The sequence below is a fragment of the Fringilla coelebs genome, assembly GCF_963513975.1.
Source record: "Fringilla coelebs genome assembly, chromosome: 3".
Taxonomy (NCBI): Eukaryota; Metazoa; Chordata; class Aves; order Passeriformes; family Fringillidae; genus Fringilla; species Fringilla coelebs.
This window is the reverse complement of record NC_140030.1, coordinates 93,902,438-93,928,081: the sequence shown is the minus strand read 5'-3', so window position 1 is coordinate 93,928,081 and position 25,644 is coordinate 93,902,438. Positions and strand designations below refer to the sequence as shown.

General features: G+C 36.3%; 1 protein-coding gene across 1 annotated transcript in view; it reads left to right on the top strand.

Moving 5' to 3' along the window:
* USH2A (usherin) overlaps positions 1-25,644 on the top strand; it is a gene marked incomplete at its 3' end in the record, with an annotated part of 372,555 nt that overhangs the window by 204,930 nt on the left and 141,981 nt on the right. Inside the window, exon 37 of the mRNA XM_084203202.1 lies at positions 10,290-10,469. Coding sequence (XP_084059328.1) covers positions 10,290-10,469 — 180 coding nt within the window. The remainder of the gene's footprint in view (positions 1-10,289; positions 10,470-25,644) is intronic.

Below are 25,644 nucleotides of genomic sequence, written 5' to 3'. Positions count from 1 at the left end.
TTTTTTTAAATACTTATCATAACTTCTTTTAATGACACATCATCTAAGGTCCATACTTTTCAGCAAGATAATTTATCAGGTATTTTTGTTAAGAAAAAAAAATTATCTGCTTACTCTGCTTATTTGGAGATTGTGTACAGGGAAGATTCTTTGCAGCCCATTCATTCTCTTGGCAAAGTGGAGAAATCTAACAGCAGAATACAGCATAAACAAATTGACTTCTGCATGTATACATTAGAATGTTGCCCATCTAACCTTTTTAGTTTCATATTTACTATACATTTGATTAAATAGAGTAAAACTCAGACCATCTATTCATTTAACTTCTTTAAGTTCCTCTTATAGTCTTGAACTCTTGGCACAGTGTACCAAATACTTTCAGTACCCTGTCAAAATAGAAGTCAAAAAGGGAGTGTTAAGTATCAACCTAGTGCAAAAAGCAATGAATGCTGGGGAAAGACACCACTTGCAGACGGCAACAGAAGTGGCGAAGGGAATGCTGAAGCCTCTTGAAGTTCCCAGGCCTTGCCTGTCTTGTGCTGAATGCTTGAGAATGAGGAATGGAAGTCATTACAAAATGCATACCAACTTCTGCACCTGAAAGATAACCTCCACACTCTCACTGTGAGTGTGGGAGCCCTTAGCTGCTTTTCCAAGCCAGCTATTAAAGAGATTTTTCATATTTCATCCCCTTCCTCTCTCATTTTGTCTTAGTTCTAACTACAGACCTGCAGCACCACTCCTAAAGACATATGAGGGGGAAACAAAGAGGATGCATAGTCCATTTTCAAATAGCCATATTTAATCTGTTCACCAGAGCAGAAGTTAGGGGTATTTTGCCTTGGGATTGTAGGGCATTTAAATTTTGATTTGCCTCATGGATTTGCATGCACTTCAGGATGATTATTGAGTAGAGTTTAGGCAAGCTTCAGTAGGTTTTGAGCAGCTTCACAATGCACCATCTAATAGCATAATTCCTGTCAGTATCAGGTATGCTGGTTTTTTCTTTTCCTTAATACAGGTGTCTCTGAGGAAAGCAAAATTAAAGTCACTCTCTAATTCCTACATCTGACCATTTCTTTGGTGAAGACTCTAGCATCAGACCACAGATGGTGTTTTAATTGATCTTCTGCATCATTGTATTCCCATAGTTATGTTTTTTGTCACATGTACATTGTCTGTCTTGTACTTGGTAATTTATTTGGTTTCATGTGATAAAGCTGACACATGGGGCTGAACCCCATTTTTGTGAGGCATGTATTATCCGTTCTTGACAGGCTGAAATTCCTGGTCACTGCCTATAGCAGGATTGGCTCCAAGACTGTTTCTATTCCCTTGGAATAGTCTAGGGAATAGTAGCAATCTTCTAGAGATGGCTCTGGTAAACAGTATTGAGTAAAAGGGAATTTGCCAATCAGTTTTCCTACAAAAACAGTCTTTTAGTTAATGAATGTCTTCCAGTGTTTTTAACCCACACGAAGACCACATTGACTGTGCTTAGATATCTATGGTAACTGCTTAATGCAAAAAACAATATGATTAATGTCAGTGACATAACCCAAACAAGATATATACAATCTGGCTAGAGCTTCCACAGATAAAAAAAATTGAGTTTGAATATTTCTATGTGTTGGCTTTAAACAAATAAACTTGTCTTTAGAGACCAATATAAACCCCATCTGTTTTCTCAGGTAGAGAAAATGTGATGAAAACTGGGATTTGACAAGATTTTGTTGAAGTTTTTCTTTGCACTTTTTAAGGGGGAATCAAATTATATTTTGACTTTGTAAGTTTATAGTGTGATATCAGAAGGATCACTATGATCAGTTGTCCTTTTATAGGGATAATTGTGTGCACTTGATGTGGCTGTTTGTGTTACTCTTTGTGTTTTTGCCCTAAATAGTCTAGAGGGAGGTAATTTATAAGTACAACAAACAGTCACCTAAGTGATTCTGTGGTTCTTTCAATCTACAAGTGCATCACTTATGATGCCTCAGGAAAGGTGACTGGAAAAACCAAAAGAATGTCGTATGTCAGACAGAAGTCCTAGATCAAGTTTAGAGCTTCATTCCTTCCAAAGTATTACAACTAACTGTAATGGCATTTGACAGTATTGACTTTTTTTATATGACTTCTTTTGGCTAACTCAGCATTCTGAAAAAATAAATGGTGTTCTCCCTCTGTGATTGAAAGGGTTAAATAGTACCAATTCATTACCACTCACAAAAGGATTTATTTTCTTCTCATAAATCAGTTTTATTCCACATTTTTATTATTCCCTTGGGTCAGCTGCTCCAATTGAAATCAATACAAGTGCAAGTGACACAATCAATCTAGATATTTGATTATGGATTTGAGACTCCAAGTTCTGCTCTGTGTGTTTAGCTAGTCTCCTTCTGATAGTGTCCCTGGAGAATGGAAAATTCTTATTGGCATCCATGAATTATGGGCATAGATTCAGAAACCAGATACTGTGATAATCTCCATTTATGTACTGCTGCAGCTAGAGAAAGAATGTTCTAACAATGGAGAAGCAAACTTGAAGGTTTAAAAGCTAACTTTTTGATTTTTTTTTTTTTTACTGTATAAAGTTCCTCATGAAATAAACTTGATCAAGTCTCATAATTTGTCTAGAAAACCCCTCAAACAAAATGGATGAAATCAGAAAATATATACTCTGTCATCAGCTTAAGATTGCAAGTGCAGCAAATGCTTTTGATCTTTGATGTCTCGTGTCAAATGTAATATTTTGCTACTTGGATAACTCAACTGTGCTGTGACACTTCCTCCTGTTCGTACCAGGATAACAGTACTTAGACACGGGAAACCTTTTTGAAATCCAGACAAACTGATTGTACTCATAGAATGTTTTCCAGAGTTTGCTTTAAGTCATCAGCTGCATTCTTATGTGTGCCTCTAAAGCACTCTGTACAGCTTGTGGTGTGGGGGCTCCAGGACTGATGCCTCTTGGTGCTATTGCAGAAAAATGGAGTTATAGTAGAGATGAATATAATTACAGCAGAGATTTAACACTATACTGAAAACACACTGTTTTAAGTGGAAGGTTAAAATGAGACTGACTCGCTGCAAGACTCATTAGATGTTTCTGTGTTTATGAGAGAGTAATGAGAAGAACTAAAACAGTAATTCAAATCAAAAAGGTTTCTTCTTGGCAGCTTCATCAACAATTACAGAGGTTTTTTTGTTCAAAGCCTCATGGCACTGAGCTGAATGCTCCAAAGGGTAGATGAGACCACACACTGAAGATTCCTTCCTGCCTGCCACCATGACAAAGCCTAATCTTGGCTGCAGTCATTAGCTATCCATGGGGTCTGTGCTAACTTTCTTGTATGAGCTCTCACATCAAGCTGTGGGCTTTATTCATATTTCAGTCCGTAGAATTAATGAGCACATAAATGCACATTACTTAGTGTTTGTAACACTAATAATCACTTATTTCCTCTGACAGGAACATGCTTTCATCATAATGATTACCCCTGCTTTGCCTTAGGGTTCTTGAAGTGCTCTGAAAATTTTCATAGAATCATATAACAGCTGAGGTCAGAGAGCACCTCTAGGGAGCAACCAGTTCAAGCTCTCTTCTCCAAGCAGGGTTAGTTGGAGCACCTTGCCCAGGAGAGTGTCCAGCTGGCTTTTGAGTATCACCGAAGTTGGAGCCTCTGAGCAACTTCTTCCAGTGTTTGACCAATGCCAAAGTAAAACAAGGGTTTTTTTATAGGTTTAAACAGAATTTCTTATATTTTTTGTATGTACTCATTGTGTTTTGTTCTGCTGCTGTACATTCCTAAGAGATGTTTGGCTACTTTATGCCTTCACAACAGATATTTTTAACATTTTACACGTTTTTAAGATCCTTCCTCCTCTTCTTGAGGCTAAACAACCTCAGTTCTCTCAAACCCTTTTTGTGTGTCATATTCTTCAAGGCTTTAATCATGTTTGCATGGACTCCACTCCAGTAAGTCCAGATCTGTGTTATGCTGGGGATCCTTGAACATGATTAATTCTCCAGATGTTTCTCACCAGGCTGAGAGAGAGGAGGAATCCCCTTGCAGTGTCAGTGAGACAGCATACACATTCTATATGTCTCAAGCCAATCTAAGATAGCTCTACCAAATCTGAGTCTGTAAGAAGCCTCTTTAAGTGATGATTTGAGTACCAGTCAGAAACTAATAGTCAGAAACTGGGTCTTCTAGGTTTCATATTTCTGCTGTACATGCCAACACAGATTTTGATCTTGTTCTTCAAATATTTTCCGTTTTTTCTGTTTTGAAACTAAAGGGCTTCTCTTAATTCCCAGGGGAAAAGGAAGAAGATAAAATTTTTCAAGGCAGATAATGTGAAACTCTTCCTATTTACAGGAAAATTAATATTTTTGATTAATAATTTTTCCAGTTTCCCACAGCGCTTTTAAATTACCCATTTTGACTCATTCAGTAACTCTCCTAACCCGTGAGAGTGAAGTTTTCTTGTGTTAAGAGAGTCTTTAAATTTTGATCTCAGTTTGATGGACTGTGACCATGATATGTCCATAGGAACAATATATCTGTCAGCTCAGGGGAAGGGGAACAAGACAGTAGTAGTTCAAGACATTGAGGCAAAAAATCAGCAGTGTGCCCATCTGAAAAAAAAAGAAAGAAAAAAGCAAAGAAAAAAATCCTCCAAAACAAAATGCCAAAACATAAAAAACAGCCTTGTCTCAAAACATAAAAACTCCCCAATAGTTTGTTGAAAAGGTGGGTATGGCATCAAAGCCAAACTGCTTCACAAGGGAATATAACAATTGAGATGACAATTTGAGAATAGTTCATTATTACAGTTCTTAAGAAAAGAGAGTTGCCAATAATGCCAGGGAAGTAATTTTAGCTGGTTTTCTTCTGGGATAATCAAACTAATGGAAAGTGATATTTTTTTATTCTAAATAGAAGCGATGAGAAAGGAAGAGAGGTAGAAAAGAAAAATCTTAGGAGGAAAGTAGCTTTTGTGGTGGTTAATGAGGCTGAAGAATAGGCAAAACTAACAGACAAAAGAATGAGCTGAGACACAAAGAAGTGTGCATATTCACCAAATTTCCCACCAAAGATGTGGTATCAGAGAGACACAAATTAGCTGTGTCTCAAATAGGGACAGAAACTGGTGACAATGAGGATGAGCTCAGAGGAAAAAGGCTAAAAAAATGAGTTCTTGTTTCATTTTATTTTGCTATTCTAATCTTATTAACTTTTTCTGTGGCCCGAGGTACAAGGCTTAACCTCTCTATGCTCACAGTCACATAAGGCAGCTGTAAAACCAACTGTGTTTGTGATAGTTAACTAAGTAAACTTTGTATAGATCCTCACATGAACTGTTCCTTGAGCTGGGTTTTTGCTACCTTTAGTCTTTGACTAGTCTTCTACAGTGGTAATAGTTCTGTTTCTGTCTGTTTGAATGTTGCAGGTAACATGTTCTGTAATTTAAAAGAGGTTATCAGGACATAACGGAGCTATGTGTAAAGTATGGATCGGTATTAATCACAAACACAGTGATATGAATAGAATTACTTGGTATTTGCCCACACTTGTGAAATATGTGTCTTTCTCTGTTTAATACATAAAAAGGAAACATCTAAATTTATTACCTTTTCCCTTAAAAACATAAATTTTGGTCCTGATGGAAAGAGTACCTTTAAACATGCCCAGATTTGCAGGAAAAAAAGTTCTTGAATATACGATGAATGTGTTTAGTTTGTATTATTTCTTTGCCATGAGAATGGTTTCATGTTGTACCATTTCCTGTGCTTCTCACAACCTTTGTCACATGAATCAGATATCAGGATGCTAATGACTAATATACAGTATTCTGTGTCTGCTGATGCTATACTGTACTGCTGTGACCTTTGCAATATTATGTATTCTGATTGGCTGTGCATTTCACCTCTTCCCCACAAGTTAATAAGGCTGTAAAAAGGAGAGAACTTGAAATCGCCAGCCAGTCAAATTACAGAATATTGAAAAGGTCAGAGCAGCACAGCACACAGAAAAAAATTATGGAATATATGAGGCATTAAAATTCTTGTGACAATGATTATAACAAGAACGGAAAAGGATACCCATTTATGTTATTTCAATCTAGTGAACCCCATAGGATGACAGACCCAGGACAGCAGTAATTTACGCACCACTGCTTCACAGGAGCTTAATTCACCTATTTACAGGGGCGCCCAGTAACAGGAATGCACATCTGCTTGGGAGTCCCCTGCAGAGTGTCCACTCAAAACCATCCTGAACCTTCAACTACAGATACTCAACAGCTAGAGTGCTCTCTGAAGCTTAGCACTTTTAAACAGTGATTTTGAATGCAATATATGTATTTGTGTGTCTTTGTTTCAACTATACATCACTTTTAAGTATATTTATGGATATTCTTTAGCCCTCATTTCTTCATATGAATCTTTGCCTGAAAAACTGACATACTTTGATCTGGTATAAACTAGGAGTAAACTAGGAACAACAGAAGTGTTTCTCAATTAGCCTTAGGCAAAGAAGTCCCACGGATAATTTTGGGGAGTTATGGAGAATTGAGCAGGAGGGCTAGTAAAAGAACAAAACCATAACTATGCAAAAATATGGAAAAATTAAGGAGCTGGGGAAGCCCTTAATGTCTGCAAAGGATTTAGGTTTTCTTAGGAGGTTGTAGAGAATGGAGTCTCTTTGCCCTCTCCTGTTGGGATTTATCTTTTTGTGCAGGTGTTTGCATGCCTTAAGCATTCATGAGTGTGGTGAGCCATCCACGGATGTGTAGGAGTTTGTTTTCTGCCCATTTAGGTTGTTCATGTTAACAGAATTGTGTGGGAATCTCATTTGTTGGGGTGCTGGTGTCTGTTCATGGCAGGAATTACAAGGCAGAAATGAGGAGGTTCTGGTACGAACCCCTTGTCTGAAGTAGAACAATGTCTCTTAGGACTTCACACTGTCTGAGGTGACTGCTATTTGGATCTGCAGTTGTAGGAGGATACAGCATGGGTAAAGGAAGGGGGTATAGAAGGTAATCTTATGCCCCAATGACTTGCAGCTGGACCAATTACTAAAGATTAGAAGCAGGCCTGATCTTAACAGGCCACACCTGTAGCCAATAAGAACAAGTAGTATAGAAGAGTGGATTGGTGGGATCTGGAGTAAGAGGAGTCAGATGGCTACTGCAAGGACTGGGAACAGTTAGTGCATAGGGGAGCTGCTTGTGAGAAACATGGAGGCGGTATGAAGCTCTGGCAATACGAAATCCTTGCACTATAATGGTGTTAGAACTCATGCTAAGGTGACATGCAATGGACTTGCTGGTGGGCTACAGTGGGACTTGTCGGCAGCATTGAGAGAAGACACCCAAGAGGACTGCACAAAGTGAGGCCTCGTCCGTTTATACTTACAAATTGGGCCCACACTGAGGCAGTCTGGGCAGGAATGGCATGGAATGATATGGCAGGGTTATCGCTGTATCGCTTTCTGTCAGGCTGAACCTGTGTGTCTGCATTTTCCAGCCCACTGAAAGCACAGTTTAAGCAGTGAGAAGTGGCAAAGCTCCATATTGCAAGTCAGCCACAGCAAGACCTGCATTTTAAAAATGTTCTTCTAATATTTTATTTGCCAGCAGCAGAACTTCCTTGTCTGCGGATTGGGATAAAACATCTTTTGTCTGTGTAAAATTTAGGTTAGGAAACTTGCAAGTACTCTTTAGCTTTTTAGTAGAAGCAATGAAAAATTTTGAGCTGCTATGTTGTCTATCTCATTGTAAATTTGCAAGTTCATTTTTGAGCTGAATAAAATGGTTATGTAATTACATACTTCTCCTAATTATTGGGTAATTATATACTTCTTATAATTGCCGAGTAATCACTCTGCTATAACTAGAATTTAATGTTACAACTAATTGTATAATTACTGTATATTAATGTTGTTATCCAGGCAACTTGGAATAGAGTGTTATCCTTTTAATTCATTTTCTGTTACTTGAAACTGTATTTTTAAAATATAGTATGGTTAGCCATTGGAAGAAAGATTAAAAATGGAATAAAAGTATCAGCAGAGGAACTGCATAGTTTCCTACCAGGCTCAGGTGGGTGAAATTAAAGTATAAACCAGTTAAATCTGTATTGTTGATAGGAAAATTTTCATTTTCACATGAATTTGGCATATATAAATGGCTGTTAGACAATTTCTTTTATGCTTGAGGTTTGACTCTAGCCTATGTGCTGATCTGTTAACACTGGTTTTAAACTTTCCCAGACATTGGAGGTGAAACGTTTGAAAATGTGTCTCTTTTTTTTTTTTCCCTAGCCAGCTGAGTCCTTAAGTGTTTAATGTCACTATGTCAAATATTGCTGCACAATCTTCACAAATAATAAATCACAAACATTGCAAAAACTGTGATAGATAAGAGAAACATGCTTTGTTGGACTGTATCTTCTCCCAAATCACACACTGGGACAGTTTCCCAAAGGTGCAGAAGGAGTGTTTGGTACACTATTTAAAAGCTGAGGTCAAGTAATGCAGATGCATTTTTCTAGTGCTGGTTGAGTAGCCCAAGTACATAAGAGTAATCTCAGGCAAAGTAACTTTGCTTCTGCAGCATTGTATAAGTGGAATGTGTGAAATGTGGTTGTTCTCACATGTAAAGAAGCTTTGCCTCCATTGCTGTACCAAAAAGAGGTCTCTCAGATAAACTTCAGTGAAATCCAAAATGAATCCATCAAGCTTCATGAAATCATTCTACCTTCACGCTACCATAGCCCGTTTGGGTGGTCTGGTGCTATGGTAGGGTCCATTTCAGGTAGAACTTGAGCAATGAGGAACTAGGCTGCAAGGCAGATTTATAAAAAAAGAGTTTTGCAAATCTGTCCCCCTCCCCAAAACCTCAACAAATAAGCTTTTTGGAGGTTATAAATAGAATAACTGAAAATACCAGTGCTGTTCATAAACATCAAAATAAAGGAAGGGCTTAGATTTGTATCATAAGTGAACCAAATTGTTTATAGGAATCCCCAAATTAGAGGAAAATCCAGATCACTTATCTGTGGTAAAATGTAGTGTCAGCATGACTGAAAGGTACTGCACCTTAATGCACATCACAGAAATATGGAGTATTTGAAAAATTGTTTCTGATTTAATAGCATTTTGGTTTTAATAGTTCATTTGAAACTTGCATCAAAATGAGTAAGTCTGATGAGTGTCCCTTAAAAAAATTAATTTTAAAATGGATTTTTCTAGGTTTTTTTGTAATTCTGTCTTATTTAGATTTTGTAAAAGACTCAGATGTAAATATTGAATCTTCTACCTGTGACAATGTCTTAATTGATTTACAATATTTTTACAGTTATAGTCTGTTTACTCTTGTTCTCATACCTGTGGTCTTAGGCTTGTGTTATTCTGCTGTTGTTTGTAATGCAAAATTTTTATTGACTTCAGTGTGAGAGCTCTCCATGGAGTGATGGATAGTAATAATAATATTAATTGTTTATATGGCACTTCATATACTCAAAATATAAGATGATATTTAAGTGAGTCTAGTTGGCTCAGAGATATGTGACTGAGGTCTTCATGAAGTCAAAAAAATGTTACTTGACATATATAATTTTTTATTTTCTAGTCTAACTAGGTATTTTGGAAAGGTTTTGTGGTTTTTGTTTTTTTTTTTTTTTATTTTATTTTTGTAGGGTAGAATATTGTCTTAAGTTTGAGATCTTAAAAGGGTTGTAAAGGACATGTAGGTTGCTGTGGTGTCCTCTGATGATTTCAAGTGATAAACTGAGTACTTCAAATCCTTGTTTTGTCTTTGAGAGAACTGCAGGTCATACTGGAAAACCTCTGTTACTGCAGATGAGTTTGTTATGCATGCAATGGAATTAACTTATCAATTCCTAAGTTAAGCATTTTTCTAGCAAATTCAAAATGTTTTGCCAGTCTGTCATGGGTATAAGAATTATCATTAATGTTTGGAATCTGCAATTATCACAGAACTTCTGTTTGCTGTATATAGCAATCAGCTTTGCAACTGGTTGGTTTGTGTATTGATTTACTTCCCAAGATTTACAAATGCCACGAACTGTTGGCAAAAAGGAGAAGAAATTGTGACTAATTATTTTTCTTCCCAATACACCAAAAATTTGTTTGTGTTACTGGTATAAATGGCAACTCTTCATTTGAGTAGAAATAAGACTTGGTTCATAGAAACAGTGAATTGTAGCAGATGCAAGGTCTAACATTTGTTCTTTCTCTCCCTCTCTCATTTTTCCATAACAGATAATGCTAATTATTCTATTGTAAATGATACTCGGATGCTGTGCAGCAGCAAGGAATTCAATGTGTGGGTACCTATTAAAGGACTGATTCCATTTTCTAACTACACAGTGCAAGTGAATGCCTCCAACAGCCAGGGCAGCTTGATAAGTGATGCTATAACCGTAGTCATGCCTCCAGGAGGTAAGTATGAAAAAATGCTTTTTCTGTGCATGTAACAATTATACAAACACTCTGTTCAACAGAATGTTATTTATTATCACAGCTGAGGACTGAAGTTCAGAAGAATGTGTTTGTATTTGTAGTTCTTACTCACAAAATTCTTCTTGGTTTCTAATTTGTCACTTTGTTCAATTTAAGAACTAGAAAAGGAAAGTACGTAGTTGTGTAGTTAGCATATTATGAAGGTGAGAAGTGCATTATGTAATTCAATTTTTTCTGTGAATGGTGGTGTATTCTGGCAATGGACAGCTAATCTAGCCCAAGAATATAGAGAGACTCACCTGTATTTTGTAATCTGTTTTAGAGTAAAAGTTGTAAGTGCTGACAAGGAGCACTTACTGGATAGACTTAGAGAATTTTTTTAATAATAGTAATATAAATCATTGGCAATATATTGAGCCAGAATCCACAAAATAATGTAGCTGTAAGAAAGTCAATTACAATGTGCTGATTTACAGTGAATCAGGCTGTAAGCCAGTCTGAATATTCTCTTCATAACAATTTGAAATAAGAGAGTTGAGCAAATATGCCCTAAACATTTTACAATGATTTGGTTTTTTGTGGCTTTGGTGGTGTTTGGTTTTTTTTCAAGAAAGCTTACATTTATAGCTGATGTAGATGTGCTGCTTTTGTATTTTCTTTTCATGGACACTCTGGCTAATTAGTTTTTGTTAAATAAATGTAAAAAGATGCAATTAATTTAAAGCAATTTTGAGTTTTTAAGTGAGAGTCTGACAACACTTGTTTTTGAGAGATGTCTGGAGTAGCTGTTGAGCAAGAACAATGTAGAGGAATATACATACAATTTGAAAGCAAAAGAAAAGGAAAAAAAAAAGAAAAATCATAAAACTTGGAGTTTAAAAACCCAGCCATGAAACAACTTGCTTGCAAACAGATGGATTGGATTTGGGGAATTCAGAAAAGTGAGTAAATACAACACAGAGTTTTTATGACAGATTACTGATTATGACAGATTACTAAAATGTTCCCAGAACATTTTATACTTTTCCTATCTGATTATCAAGCTGCACCTACTATTAAAAAAATACGTTCTTATATAATAATAAAACTGCATCTGAGTTTTGCTGCTCATTTCAGACTGAGCAGTAAGACACTGACATTTCAAGCTCTGGTGTCACATTTCAATTTTGCTTAGCAAAATTTGGTAGTGAAAATTTCACCAAATGACAAGGTAAAGGATCTTTAAAGATAAGCAAGGATGTGCACAAGTTTATGACAGCCATTAAGATACACTTTCTTTCATCATTAGATTGTTGTTGATTACAATTAGAAAACTTATAGCTTTGAAATTATCTTTTTTATGACCTTGTGGTAGTTTAAAAGCAATACCTCATTGGTTAAATAGGTTTTAGTTCATGCTTCCTTTTAGTTAATGATCTGAAAACATATTATCCTGATTTACACATAAAATCATGCTGAAAAGCATGTGGCATTCACTAGGATATGTGTGTTTAAGTAGAATTAAATTAGCAGTGAGAGTTATTAAAGAAATCTTCCATACCATTGTCCAGTGGACTGTGATCTGTAGAGAAATGAATAATAAATGAAGCAGTGCATATGAGAGAAGTGCTCTCTCACACACTGTGTTTTCTCTATATGTGTACACATGTACAGACTCACACGTGTGTATCTAGGACATTACAGGTTTGCTTTACTAGGATGTTTATTATAATGAGCCTTTGAGGGTTATACAGTTCCACTGCATGCTAAATTATCAGTATAATGGTAATTTTACACTGGGCAGCATTCAGTGCCTTCACACTTTCTAAATCATTAAATGAAATCTAGATGCAACTTAAATAAGAAAGAATTTTATTTTTTTACTTCAGTGGCCAAGATTTCACTTAGATGGAAGTTTTGTTTGATCAAAAAGTAAAGAAGGTCTTGCTATGTACAAAAGCACAGCCTTTTAATGAGTGTTAAAATGTACCATTCTCTTTTCAAGGATACCAAAAAAGTATTTAAGTATTTCTTAAAAGCATTTAAGAAATCAGCAGTAGGGGAGCTAGTTCACGGAGCTTGATGGAAGATTGTCTGAGAGGGAGAGTGATAGAGGACAAAGTAATAGTCCATTTTGAAGTTATTGCTGATCACTGTTTTACAATAATGATACAATTTTTTTTTGCAACATGCATTTCTTTTGTTCCTTTTTTTAGCTTTAAAACACGTTGCACACAATATAAAGCTCACCAAATCTTTAGTGTTACCTGACTGAATATATCTTAATTTCTTATCAAGCTGATTTGCCATGCTTAAAGTCAACACTCAAAAAAAGCTATCTTAGAAATAAGTGCAGTGCAGGTTCAAGAGTTCTTGGAAAGACTTAAAAAATAGAAAGTGAATCCAAATGGTAATCCATAAATATGAAACTTTCTTTTGACCCTTACCCTGTAGTGGTCTGGAGTTACTAATGGGGTTAGGATTTCAACTCTTAATGGGGCTCTGTGCATTAGTGTTTGGTATGCATGGAATTCAGCATTCAGTTTAATAAGTGGTTGACATTGGTGATGTCCCTTAATTTGCTTAAATCTAATTGGCTCTTTTATCAGTCAAACCTGTATGGATTGGCAATTGATCAGAAAGGGTCAGCCATGACCGTGCATGTACTTAAATGCTGGAACCACCAGTTAAAGTCACTGTTGCATAATAAGAAGCTGAAACAGTGAGAACAAATGATCTTCAGAGTCAGAAAGCAAAAGAAAGAGGAGAAGTTTTTCAGGATGTTCAAGTTCAGAACAAAGGCATTATGGAGTATATAAATTTTAAATACACTGCTTTTTGCCTCAAGACTTAAAGCTTTTTTTTTCCAGATGAACTGAAATCTTGTCTGAAACTGTCTTTGTTACATCAAAGAACTGCATAGAAAGCTAAAAGAGATGGAAGAAGCATAAAAGGGCATAGTTTAAAATGATTAGTGACAAATTTCATACTGCAGAGGTAGAAGTAAATTTTTTTGAGTTTTATATTTTTTCCAGAAGGAATAAATTTGTTCTATTTATCTTGTCCTAAACTGCTTTGGTAGAAACTGTAAAAAAATAATATTCTAGTCAGTACTTCACATTAATTTGAGGATGCCACCCAGTAAAAAATCTGCAAAACAAATTGTTTTAGAATTAATTTAATTAGATAAATGAATTGAAGTGATAGAGAGGATATAAAACTGCAAAATTCTGGGAGAAAACCTTTTGCAGAGAGTTCTTGGTTATATATTGTCCTCAATGACTGCTACTTCTGATGTAGTGTAGAAGACCCCATTATTTTAGAATTGCTTTGTAATAAGGGATGGTGAGCTAGCAGAAAGGAAATTTGCAATCACTGATGATAATAACTTATACTCTAGTAAAATCCATTTATTCCCTTCCTCTGGCCACCAAAGTCTGAGTATGGAAGGGAATGGGAAGAAGATGGATTATGTTGAATAAATAGATGCAAAAGGAAGGGCGGCTGCTGCTCTGATGGGAAGCAGGAGGGTGGAGTCTCAATCATCCCCTACAGAGCAGGAAAAAGGACTGGATTCCAAGTCGTGACAAGAGGTCTGAAGACTGTTTTGGATGGTAATTCTGTATCACATTGCAGAGTTGACTCCCTGTGGATTCTTATACTGGGGATTACAAACCATTAATTTGGCGCTGATTTATCTACAGAAAAAAGCCTCAAAGAATTGATACACCCTGTGTGAAACGTTTAAGGAGAGATACTCTGAAAAAAAATCTGCCTAAGTAGTGAAGTGCCTCTTTAAACTCTGCCATGATTTATTAAGTATGTTGTTCGATTATGTGCTCTGTGTGTGATTTGCACAACATAGGAGTGTCTAGCGGGAAAAGATGTAACATTTTGCCTTAGACCCTTAAGTCCCTGCCCCTTGCAGGTCCCATCTTTCTGAGTGGAATGCTGCATGCCCCTGCCTGGGCTTGTTCTCAGCAACAAAATTTGAGCCTACATACCTGTAGCTGTTGATGTTATTTCAATACCTACAGGAGATGGTGTCCTGCAACCAGAGGGTGTCAGGCACTGTTAGTTTACACAACACCTCAGAGACTGGATACTGAACCCCATCACAGGACCGCTGATCTAATTATGCAAACAAGTAGGAACCGCATCATACAACTTGTATTCACATCTGAAAGCGTTTGCTCGTGCAGGTTGATCACTGAAGCCAGCAGGCCTCCTTAGAGGAATGAATATTCAATAAACAGAGAAAACTGATGCTAAGTCAGAATTATGTTGGAAGAAAAATCAAACTTGAATATGCTAGAATTTTCCCTGTGAGACAGATTTGTTTTCCTATATTTCCTAGTATCACATTGTGTGGCACCATAAAATTTGTTTTGAAAGAATGTCCTTTGCTTCAAATTTCAGGTGTTTGAGGCATCACTTTTTTTCCTCTCCTTTCCTTCTCCTCCTTCTCATTTTCCTCTCTCTCCCTTCTCTTTTTAGAGAGAAATCCAAGAGCAAGAATCCAAGGGAATTCTTTTGTTCTTTATCTTCTATGTTAACAGAAAGTTCTTAGTGAAAAATTGTGACCATATCTTTTCTACAGGTACTTTGAGGAAAGACCAGGATAGAGCTGGGAGGGGGGAAGAGCTCTCCTGCCTCTCTCATCAATAACCTGGCTAATTACAAAGGGTCAGTAGCAAGCTATGTAAATTGGCCATTCCATTTCCTTTTGTCCAGAAAGGTGATTTCATAAGGCTAGGATTCCAAAAGCGCTTGTGTGGGAAACTGGGAGTTTCTGTTCTACTGAAGCAGTAATTCTTCTCTAATCTCTGCAGTATTGAACTGATTGTCATTTTCATTAGAGCTACTTTCTTCTTTTATTCCCCTCTCCCAGGCTGTTCAGCACACCTTTCAGTGAGCTCATACTGATTCCATTCTTGATTTTGGGTGGGTGTTTTGCATGGCAAGAGACAAGAGAAGTCTCATTCCTGAACAGTTGTGTCTTCAAACTCTGGCAGTGGGAGGCACAGAGATGCCCTCTTTGCTGCTCGCTTTCCTAAACAGCAGCCAGTTGGGGCTCAGCCTGACTCTACACATTATAAAGGTTGCTTTAAATTGAAGCCTTGCACAAGTCCCTACTCATACACCTGAGGAGTTTTGCCAGCAGGCAGTGATACTCCAACTATGTTTTTTTCTTCTGATTGCCTCCTTCTCCTTGCCTTTGCACCCTGTGCTTTTGGGGCTGGGCAGATATCCCATAGTTCCAGCTGTGGTCTTTCCGTGCTCCAGATGCAAAGCACCTGCATTTCTCATCTCCTCAATTCCTTTGTCTCTTCTACAGCAGCATGAAACAGCTGGGACAAGAAGATCAAACCAGCAATTTTAGTTGCCTAGAAGAACATGGATGTGTTTTGCTTGCTTAGGGAGAGCCAGATGAGACAGGGAGAACTGTGCACCGGCTAATTGATCATCTATAAACAGGCAATTAACCTCACTGAAGAGGTCTCACTCAGGTCTTTCCAAAACCTTAGCCCTAGAGTGAGATCCAGACTGTACTTGAGAGCTCTTAGAAGAAATCTGTACTAGAGAAGATGCCATGCTGAAAAACTACACCTGTATTTACTTCAGAAATTCAGAAGAATATCTAGAAATGGGGCAAATAGGCTGTTGTGAAATTTAGAGGTAGATCATTATTTAAAACTATTACCTACTATTACATTAACCTATTTCAGACCAATTTCAGTTGTACACAAAAAAGGACACAATTTAGAGGAAGTGTGCCAATTTTATATAATCTCAAGCTTATTCATTCTGGGGCCTTTTCTTACTTTTGGTTTTTCTTTTCATTCTGAGCAAATCTGAACTAGATTTTTCAGTACTGTAACTGAAGTCAGCAGTGCTTATGTAATAATTTAGGCTCTGCTGAAGGAATTCTACAATAAAATGCTGTTGAAATTCCTGGTGAGAACATACAGCAGACATTTGAAAAATCACACCATGAATTTTGTCTTTAGAACCATTTCTGAGATATATGTAAGTACTAGGAAACGGATCCATTTTTGTGTTACTTTGCTGCGATGATTTGCACTGCTTTTCTAAAAAGCCCGTGGTTTTATTCTTTCTTTTTTGACAAATCCTGCCCCTATAGGTTTTGGGATAAAATTTAATTTTCATTAACTGCCAGCAAAGGCAAATATCTCTGAGTCATTTATTTGTTCATAGGTTTGCTGGGGTTTTTTTTGGTCATGTCATTCTGTATATGTCATTCTACACTTGAAGATTATGCATGTCTAGATTATGGAAGGTAGCCTGGTGATGATAAAGTATTTGGGTAAAGTGGCAAGGTTTGAAGGCTTGAACCACTTTGCACAGTTCAGGAAGTTTTGAAGTTCCTCTGCCTGCAATGATCTCTACACTTCCAGCAAAGTTCTGTCACCCTGTTGCATATTTGTCATGTTTCCATATTAGGGAAAAAAGCTTAATAGAGGGGGGAAAAATTTAGGATTTTTTTAAGACCTTGCTGAGGTTTAAATGTACAGGAAATCAAATCACTGTTCTTTTCCTCTCTTTAGCTAAGGAAAAATTAGAGATAATCCTTCTTAAAAATCCTGGACTTAAAAGTGCTTTTGCTGGTTCTATATACAGTTAAGAATTACTCTTAGTAACTACATTTTGGGAGTTTTCTCTGTAGTTTGGAAAAGGATCTGAAATTGAATTTAAAATATCTGAAACTTTACATCTGAATTTTTAAAACACTTTGCAGAAAAAAAGTATTTTTCCTTCCTATACTTAATGATTTGTTCTGGTAGTATTTCAAGCTCGACTTTTCTCTACTTTTTCTTAGTGTAGCAGCCCTTTTCTGTTACATCTATGTTGTTAACTTCAGCTTAGTTGGCTGAATACCTGAGGAGAAATAAGATTCTCTATAAAGGCAGAAAAAGGGAGAGAAAATAGAAGTTGAAAAAGAATTAGTGACTAGAGTCACCACTTCTCCTCTGGTGTTCCTATAATGCAGTGTTGGTGTGTGTTACCCTCTTTCTTTCAAGAGAGGCACCTATAAGAGTCTATAGCCCTTAAAGGTTGATTCTTGGCATTTGATAGCTTTTCCCTCACTGTTTTTTTCCTTCTGAATGTTATTTTTTGTGTCTGCATGTGTATGCAGGTGCACAGACACAAAAATGTATATGATATATCAGTATATGCATGTTCATGTATCATGATTGCTTTCTGTCTTTTTTTATCTTTGGATCTCTATGTAGATCATGCTTATTCCTCTGACAAAGAAATACTATGCTCTTAGATTAATTCCAGCTGAGTAAAATGAGAAAGGAAATAATTGTATTTCATGTTGCTGGGGGATATGTCCAGTACTGAATTATATTAATATTTACTGTTTGTATACTGACCTATTTACTTTGATGATTTTTACAAATCTATCTGCTAATTCAGATTTCCAGTAGGTGACTGAGGATTGCTATTCCCATTTTACAGACAGAGAGAGAGGCATGTGTTAGCAACAGAAGGTAAAAGAAAATTTTATATTCCTCCTCATGCTGGAAAGTATAATATACATGTCACAAGGTTTGTCAGCCTTTTTTCTTAGACTGACTTAGCTTTTTTCTTAGCTTAGATTGGAGGACTGCCTCTCTATGAAGGATGTCATCATAGTTTAATGCAGCCAGTATGTACAGAGAAAATGCGTGCATTCAGGTTGACTGAGTTTAGATTATCTAAAAATTTCTAATAACATATATATAAAGAAAAGAAGTTGAATAACTGAAGAGATGGCATTATATAAAGAAAAAATACTTCTCTTTTCTCTATTTTTCTCTAAGTTGAAGTTGTGAGTACTCTTACATACTAAGTAGCCTGTTTGAGAGGGTTATTCAGAAGAAATTGATACTGCTGTCCAAAATACTCAATTGATGGCTGTAATCTGAATTAATCCACTCTAAATTTCCTGTGTGAAGGATTTAGCCCTATGTTTGAAAAATGAACAAAGGAGAGGAAGTTTCCTCTGGCTCTACTTTTTGTCAAAAGATTGAAGAAAATCTGTATTTTCTTCAATCTTTTGAGAGTAAGTATTGCCAAGATATTTACTTCAATTTCTGATTAATAGTGCATGTATTTTGGGGTAAATGCTCTAAAATGTCTTGTGGCACAGAAGGCAAAACACATTCAGCCTGGTTTGGGTTTGAATAAAGCACAATGATGTTAAAATTACTTTAATCAATTAGGCTACCAGATCTTGAACAAGATGACAGTAGTCAAGATCTTTTCAGTAAAAATACTTGTGAGCAGATCATTTATTGTTGTATATTGAAACACTACCACCAATTCCAGTGAATTTATGTGTTCTTCAGTATTATCTAAGGAAATGAAGCCCAGAGATAATTCATAGAAATGGTTTATTTGTTACAAGTGTCTAGAACAGGGCATTAACTGGTGGGTAGCTACTTAATAATGCTGCATGAACATTCCTATGTGGATAGCTTGGCTATAAAAGGTTGTAATCCTTTTACCCTATTCATCAGAGAAGTCAGCTCTATATTTTGAACAGATTTCTGTGTGGGAGTAGTCTTGCCTGAATTGGTTTTTATTCACCCTAAATATTAAATATTTGGCTTCAGTGTATAACACCTAGATCATATTTCTGTCAATTGAAATGCTATATTTAGTAGGAAACTGTGATGGGTTAAATACAGTCAGGGATTTTTGTCACAGTTAGGTGCAATGGAGGTGTTACTTTTGATATTCTTTCATGGCTTTTCTTTGTTAGAACACTCGCTGAAAAAAAGGAGATCTGGATCATTCATCTTTTCTCCCAGTTGCTCGGCAGTGTATTAATTTCTGGGATCTTAAGCAGGCTGTGTAGGATACTGTCCACCTATCCTGTTGAAACTCTGCTGTTGGGTGTAGGGGGAAGTCTCATTTATTGGGGAAAAGAGAGCAGATGCAGTTGTAATGTGGGGCTAATGACACTTCCCAGGCTGGGGGGAGGGAGTGTGCACAGCAGCAACACAGGGCAAGAGGAGAAGGTGCTGAGTTCTGTGGTTCATGGCTCTGGATGTATGCTGTTTATCAGTGCTGGTTCTCAGCATAAGCATCAGAATGTGATCCTATTGGTATTTTCTAATACAGCTTAATTTATTGATACCACAGCTGTTGGACTGGACTGTAACGTGAAGTGACAGCCATAGCATTGCAGTTGGCATTTTGAGGAGTGATAAGAATTCCTGTTTACTCTGTAAATGTGGTGGCTCAGATTTGTCAGCCTTGGACTCGTGTGTTACATAGGAGAATAATGCACAGTGTTTTGTTGTTATTTTTCTTAATTATAGCAGTTTTATTTCCAGAACTAAAATTTTGATTCTTCTCTATTCCATTGCTCAGATTACACCCCTGAGGGTTTTGCACGTTGATCAATGGCAGGGTTTGGTTATATAGGAAAAAACCATTCCATACTAGCAGTGATGACAGATACAATTAAATTAATTCTTTGCTGTCTCCTTTGATGTACACAGATTTTCCTCATTAATATTGATGGATTTCAGAGTCACAAGCACATGTTGGGGGTGGCGGGGAGAAAGCCGCTGAATGTTGTATTTTGCTTTTTGTGGAGCTGACTATATCACTTTATGTTTAAATGTAAGGAAAGCTGCTGACAGTTTTGATATATTAAATTATAACTGAGAACTAATTCAAGGATCAAAGATACTCTTTGGGAGACATCACTTTACTGGTAGGAAAAATCATTACCTTTTTTCCCAGTCTCATGTATTTGTACTGTATGTCTTGGAAATATCATTCCCTACAGTTTCTGAATCTTGATGTTTAATTTAACGCAAAGGTCTTTGAGCAGCAAGATGGTAGGGGGGCTTCTGTTAGTGAAACCTCGTAGAAGGAAATTGAAATGTACATGTTTTTTCTCATTTATCAAAGAAGTGCAAAAATCTAAACTGACATTTTATATCAAATGAATTATGAACTGTGTACCTCATACCTAAGGGAACAACAGCTAAATTAGACTTTTGTTAAAAAGAGACAGAGAGAATAAAAATAGGCTTTTAATAAAATATACAGTCATTTTTGGTATTTTTTTCTGAATCTGACATATATTATACTTTGCAGAAGAAAACTAGAGAATATAGGCTACTTCAAAGTCTATATGCTTTGAATGCCATAGAGTAAATTGAGAAGCAGGTTAAGATGACACACAAACCAGTGTTTCTACATAATAGATGGCTTTGATATTTTTGTTTTCAGCCTTGTCCAACTCAGGTAAACAGGAAAAGTTAATATGCTTTTTAATAGTGTGAAGATTGGAGCAAAGTAGTATATACTTGAGGGGAGATTGCTAGGGGGTTTTTTGGTTAGTTGGGTTTTTTTAATCTTCCATTCGTGAGAATGTGCTTGCTACTGAAACAGACTTCCAGGGAGCAAAATTTTACAAGACACCTGATGGAACCTTAAGAAATCAATTGTCAAAGAATTACATAATCGGTAGTCTACTGGCATGGCTTCTACTGTCTTGAGGTGAACAGCATTTCTTGCAAGCAAAGGCAAGACTCCCAGTCTGTAGAGTTCTTGACTCACTTCAACACTGAATCAAAGTCTTTTTGCGATTACCATATATATCATGAGGAATTAAGTAGTAGCTGTGAACAAAAGCCAGCTTTGTGTTGTCTTGATTACTAGAGCAGAAACTTTAGGGAGCCTCTTTTCCTGCTCTTTCTGCAAGTAAGGAAGGAATTTGTGAGATGGAAGTCTGTTCTGGCTGCAGTGGTTTCGTGGCCAAAAGGTAGTCCAGTGACCTGGATCTCACAGATACCTGTAGGATATTCAAGATATAATAAGACTGCATCACCCACTGTATGCAGTGGCTCTCTAATGCCAGCTAATCTGTCATCTTGTCAGATCCATTTTCTATTTATGGGCACTCTCAAACTTGGTTTCATCAGAAATGGTAGTATTTCACACCATCCATTATGTACCACAGAGAAATTTATGGATTAAAAATAACTACAGGTAATTTTACTGCAGAGCTAATTTATTTGCACCCCTGCATTGTTCTCCAGTCTGTACAGACAAGGATATATAAACTGAGGCTTCTGTCAAAATCCACATCAGCTGGTAGGACTGAAGGTGGTCTGTTCTTTAGCAGGCCACCTGCACATCCATATTGCAGGGGTGTGCAGTATGAGGAGACTTCTTATTTAATGAGACTTCTTGTTTAGTAAGAGCATTCACACGTTTTCCAGTATCCCATTTTCTTTACCATTCAGCTGAGGGTGCTGTATTTTCTTAGTTTCTTTTGCCATGTTGGATGGAGATATAGAAGCATAGAATCATTTAGGTTGGAAAAGATCTTTAAGGTCATCAACCAACCACTAACCTAACATGACCAGGTCCACCACTAATCCATGTCCCTAAGCACCACATCTGCACACCTTTTAAATACCTCCAGGGATGGTGACTCCACCTCTTCCCTGGGCAGTCTGTTCCAATGCTTGACAACCATGTCTAGCTAATAATCATTTGCAGAAGCCATGTCCACTTGTTAAAGTAGAATGATGCTTTCTGGTTTTGAATATCTGTTGTTATACTTTTTCCTTCAGTCATAGAATAAATCAGTATTAAAAATTAATTTTGAAGAGATTATGCTTCAGAGCAATGCATATGCTTCTTGTAGCATCATCACCTCTGTGCCTTTTTCTTCTTTCATTCTCTTTTTCTATGACATTAGAATCCCCTTCAAAGAATTATTAGGCTGAAAAAGAGTTAATTGGGAAATCAGCTCGTGCCATCTTCTTTCCTCAAAATTGTAAGTTTTCTTTAAGCATTCATTTACTTTGATGGAGATTTAAAAGCTTTTTGCAAAGTTTAATCCCATTGCTGTGTGTCCTGGGAAACATTCTCTATCTTTGCAAAGCTTCTGCAAAGTTGAAGATTCTAATATGTCTATCCTTACTGTTCTTTTAGCTACATAGGTTTAAACTTTCTTCCCTCAGCTTTTCCCAACCACAAGTGATTAAAATTTGGGGGGTTTTTTGTTGTTTTTGGGGAGTCTCTGGATTTTCAGAAGTATCTAAGAACTGCTTAGTTTCAAACAAGAAGCTGCAAGCTTAAAAGCCACCCTCCAATACTCTGAAATTCTGGCATCAACATTAAGAAAGAGATTTTAATTTAGCCAATAGTCTGCTCACCAGCAATCATCAGAGGTGTTTCCATCAGTGTGGAAGGTACCATGCCTGCCTCTGGTTATATCTCTCTGATGCCAAATACTAATTACAAAGAAAGCTGTAAGATTTTGAAGATGATGTCAAATTCTTTCATCTTTTTCTTTTGAAAAAACAAACTAACCTAAACCCAAAACTGCTAAAAAACCAACAGCAAAAAAGTCCATCATTATTATTATTATTATTATTATTATTATTATTATTATTATTATTATTATTATTATTATTATTATTATTATTATTATTATTATTATTATTATTATTACTACTACTACTATTATTATTACTATTATTACTCTTATTGTTGTTGTTGTTGTTGAAATCCAAAAAAACCTCCTGAACTTAATTTCTAAAGCTTCTTCATGCAGGAAGCTGAAGAGCTGAAGTTGTTGCATGATGATAGACAGGATCTTATTCCCACTGCACTTGCCACATCTGCCCCCCTAACTTAAAACAGGCAGATCTGATAGTTTCTTAAAGCTTTTTTACAGAGATATTTCATTTTCCAGTAGCCAGAGTCACAGTTAACCAGCAAGAGCTGTTTGTTTAATTGCAGCTTCTGCCTGATTCTGTAATACCTTACCTTATGGTTTTTCTTCATAGTATTTAAAAAAAATTAATTTTGTTACATGGCAGTTATTGGCTTGCCATCCTTTTGAACAGTCCTTTTGAATAATTGGTTTTACTGGGCAGTTATAAATTCTAGCCAATGTCCTTACTACAGGTATTAAAATCATTAATCATTCAGCTAATTGCTTATTGGCATTCTTTTGTAGCTTTTAGAGTTTAGTAAAGTTCTTGCTGAGTAAGATGGACAAACTTCCACCCAATGTGAGGAAGGAAGGCAGGTTGCTTCTTATGGAAAGGTGAGGTGGGTGACAAATCTAGGAGACATTTTTATAGTGTTGACCAAATGTTGAAATGCAGCATTTAGGAAAGGAGCGTCTCTTACATGTATTTCCACTTGAGACCCATGCCCAGGTTGCAGGTTCATTAAAAGGAGGGGAAGGTCTGATTGTTTTGTTTTTTGCTTTTGGGGGTGTTTTTTTTGGTTTGTTTTGGTTTGTTTATTTGTTTGTTTGTTTCTGGAACAATATTAATGAGGAATAAGTAAGCCTGCTTTGGGATTTCAAAAGACAATTGTCTTAAACTTTGGGTCTGCAGGTTATGGAGTAAAGCCCAAGTTGATTTTTAGAGCCCTACTAAAATTATGCTTTGCTGCTAGGAATACTAAACAGTGAAAGTGCAGAAAAATCCACAGTTAGAACTTACATACTCAATCCAGATAAAGAGAAATTTTAAATTTTTTCCAAACATCTTATTATTATTTTTCTGAATGATAATGTACCATACAGGTAGCATTAAGGATTAATGCTAAAATGCTCTTCTGAATAGATTTACAAAACCATTTCTTTTCAAATGAAATTACTATTACAGCAGAAAGCAGAGGTGTAAAACAGGATAGATCGTGAAGAGAGAACAAGATATTTCTGTACCTGGTTTATGTTATACTTCTGAAACAAAAATTTCACTGACATGAGGTGTGAACAAGTTTGGACTTACTCTAAGTTTACAAAGGCTTTAAGCTACTTTATATCTCTCTATTTGCTTTTTTCCCAAAACACAGCATTCTTCCCAAAATAGTTGTGCCAGGGAGGGGATAGCAAGAGGGCCACCATGAACCTTTCACATTTTGTGTTCCAAAGTGCGAGGATGTCCATTGAATAAGGGTGTGTTGTCCTTGATATATGTATTATTAGGTGGAGCTATATCTGTGACTGAAAACATCCAGCAGTGAAATCATAAAATTAGAAAGAAAGTCCAAAAATGTTCTGTGCATTCTCTTGTGATTGAGAGTGGAAGAAATTACATGGTTGCAAATATATATTAAATGAAAAAATCAAGACCAACTCTTCTATTCACTGTATGCTGAGAAGGAAAAATAATGGGGAAAGAGTTAAAAACCAAACCAGAGTAAACTTTGGTGAACCTGTGAAGATAAGAATCAAAAAAAACCCAGTCTTCTTGTTTGCCAAGAGATAAAGGTTTATAACTACCATGCTGTTCTAGTGATGACATATGGCCCAGCATCATGGCCTGTCTTTCTCTGAAATGAAACTAAAACACATGCTGAAGTTGAGAATTATGGGGAGTGCAATGACTGGAATTATTTGGACTGTGCAAACCACTAGATAACAGGCATACCTGAGAAAATCAGAAGAAACAAATGTCTAAGTGCAGAAGATATTGGCATAAAAAGTGCCATAATAAGATGATCTCAGTGGGGGCACCTAAAATAGGAAACTAATCAGGAGTACCTAAACGAGCACTACAGTGAGATAAAGAAATAGGGTTTGTGAATTGAACCTGGAAAAGAGGAAGAGTAGTCATGACAGAGCAAGACACTTATCTAAAGGCAGTCTGAGTGGAACTTTTCCTTGCTGTTTTGGTGCAAATGCTGAAGAGCCTATTTTCCTTCTCCCCTGTAATTAAATCCCTGCAGTTATCATTTACATCCATGTGTATGAAATGTATTTTGGTAAGATACAAATGCTAAATATTTTATATATGCAGATGTGACAACTTACAGAGTTACATATTCATAGGTCCAAAACCTTCTAGATGCCTTTCTGGAGATATTATGGATATATTGGGGTCAGTATATCTGATCCCTGTTAAAAGAGTGACAGTTCAAAGTTTATATGAGTTCATAACAATTTTATAGATATGTAATTGAGCTCTGCTTTGCTTCTGGCTTTTCTTCTTCTTATGAAATGAGACATTTTTATAATTAAATAATCATTTATTGTCCTAATAGTAGTTCATCTTTTAATAGTCCTGATCAAAGTCATCTACTTTCAAAAAACTTGCATTTCAAATAAATCCTTATCATAAATACAATGACTACCTTTCAGAAAAAAAATAAGCTTTCAACGTGG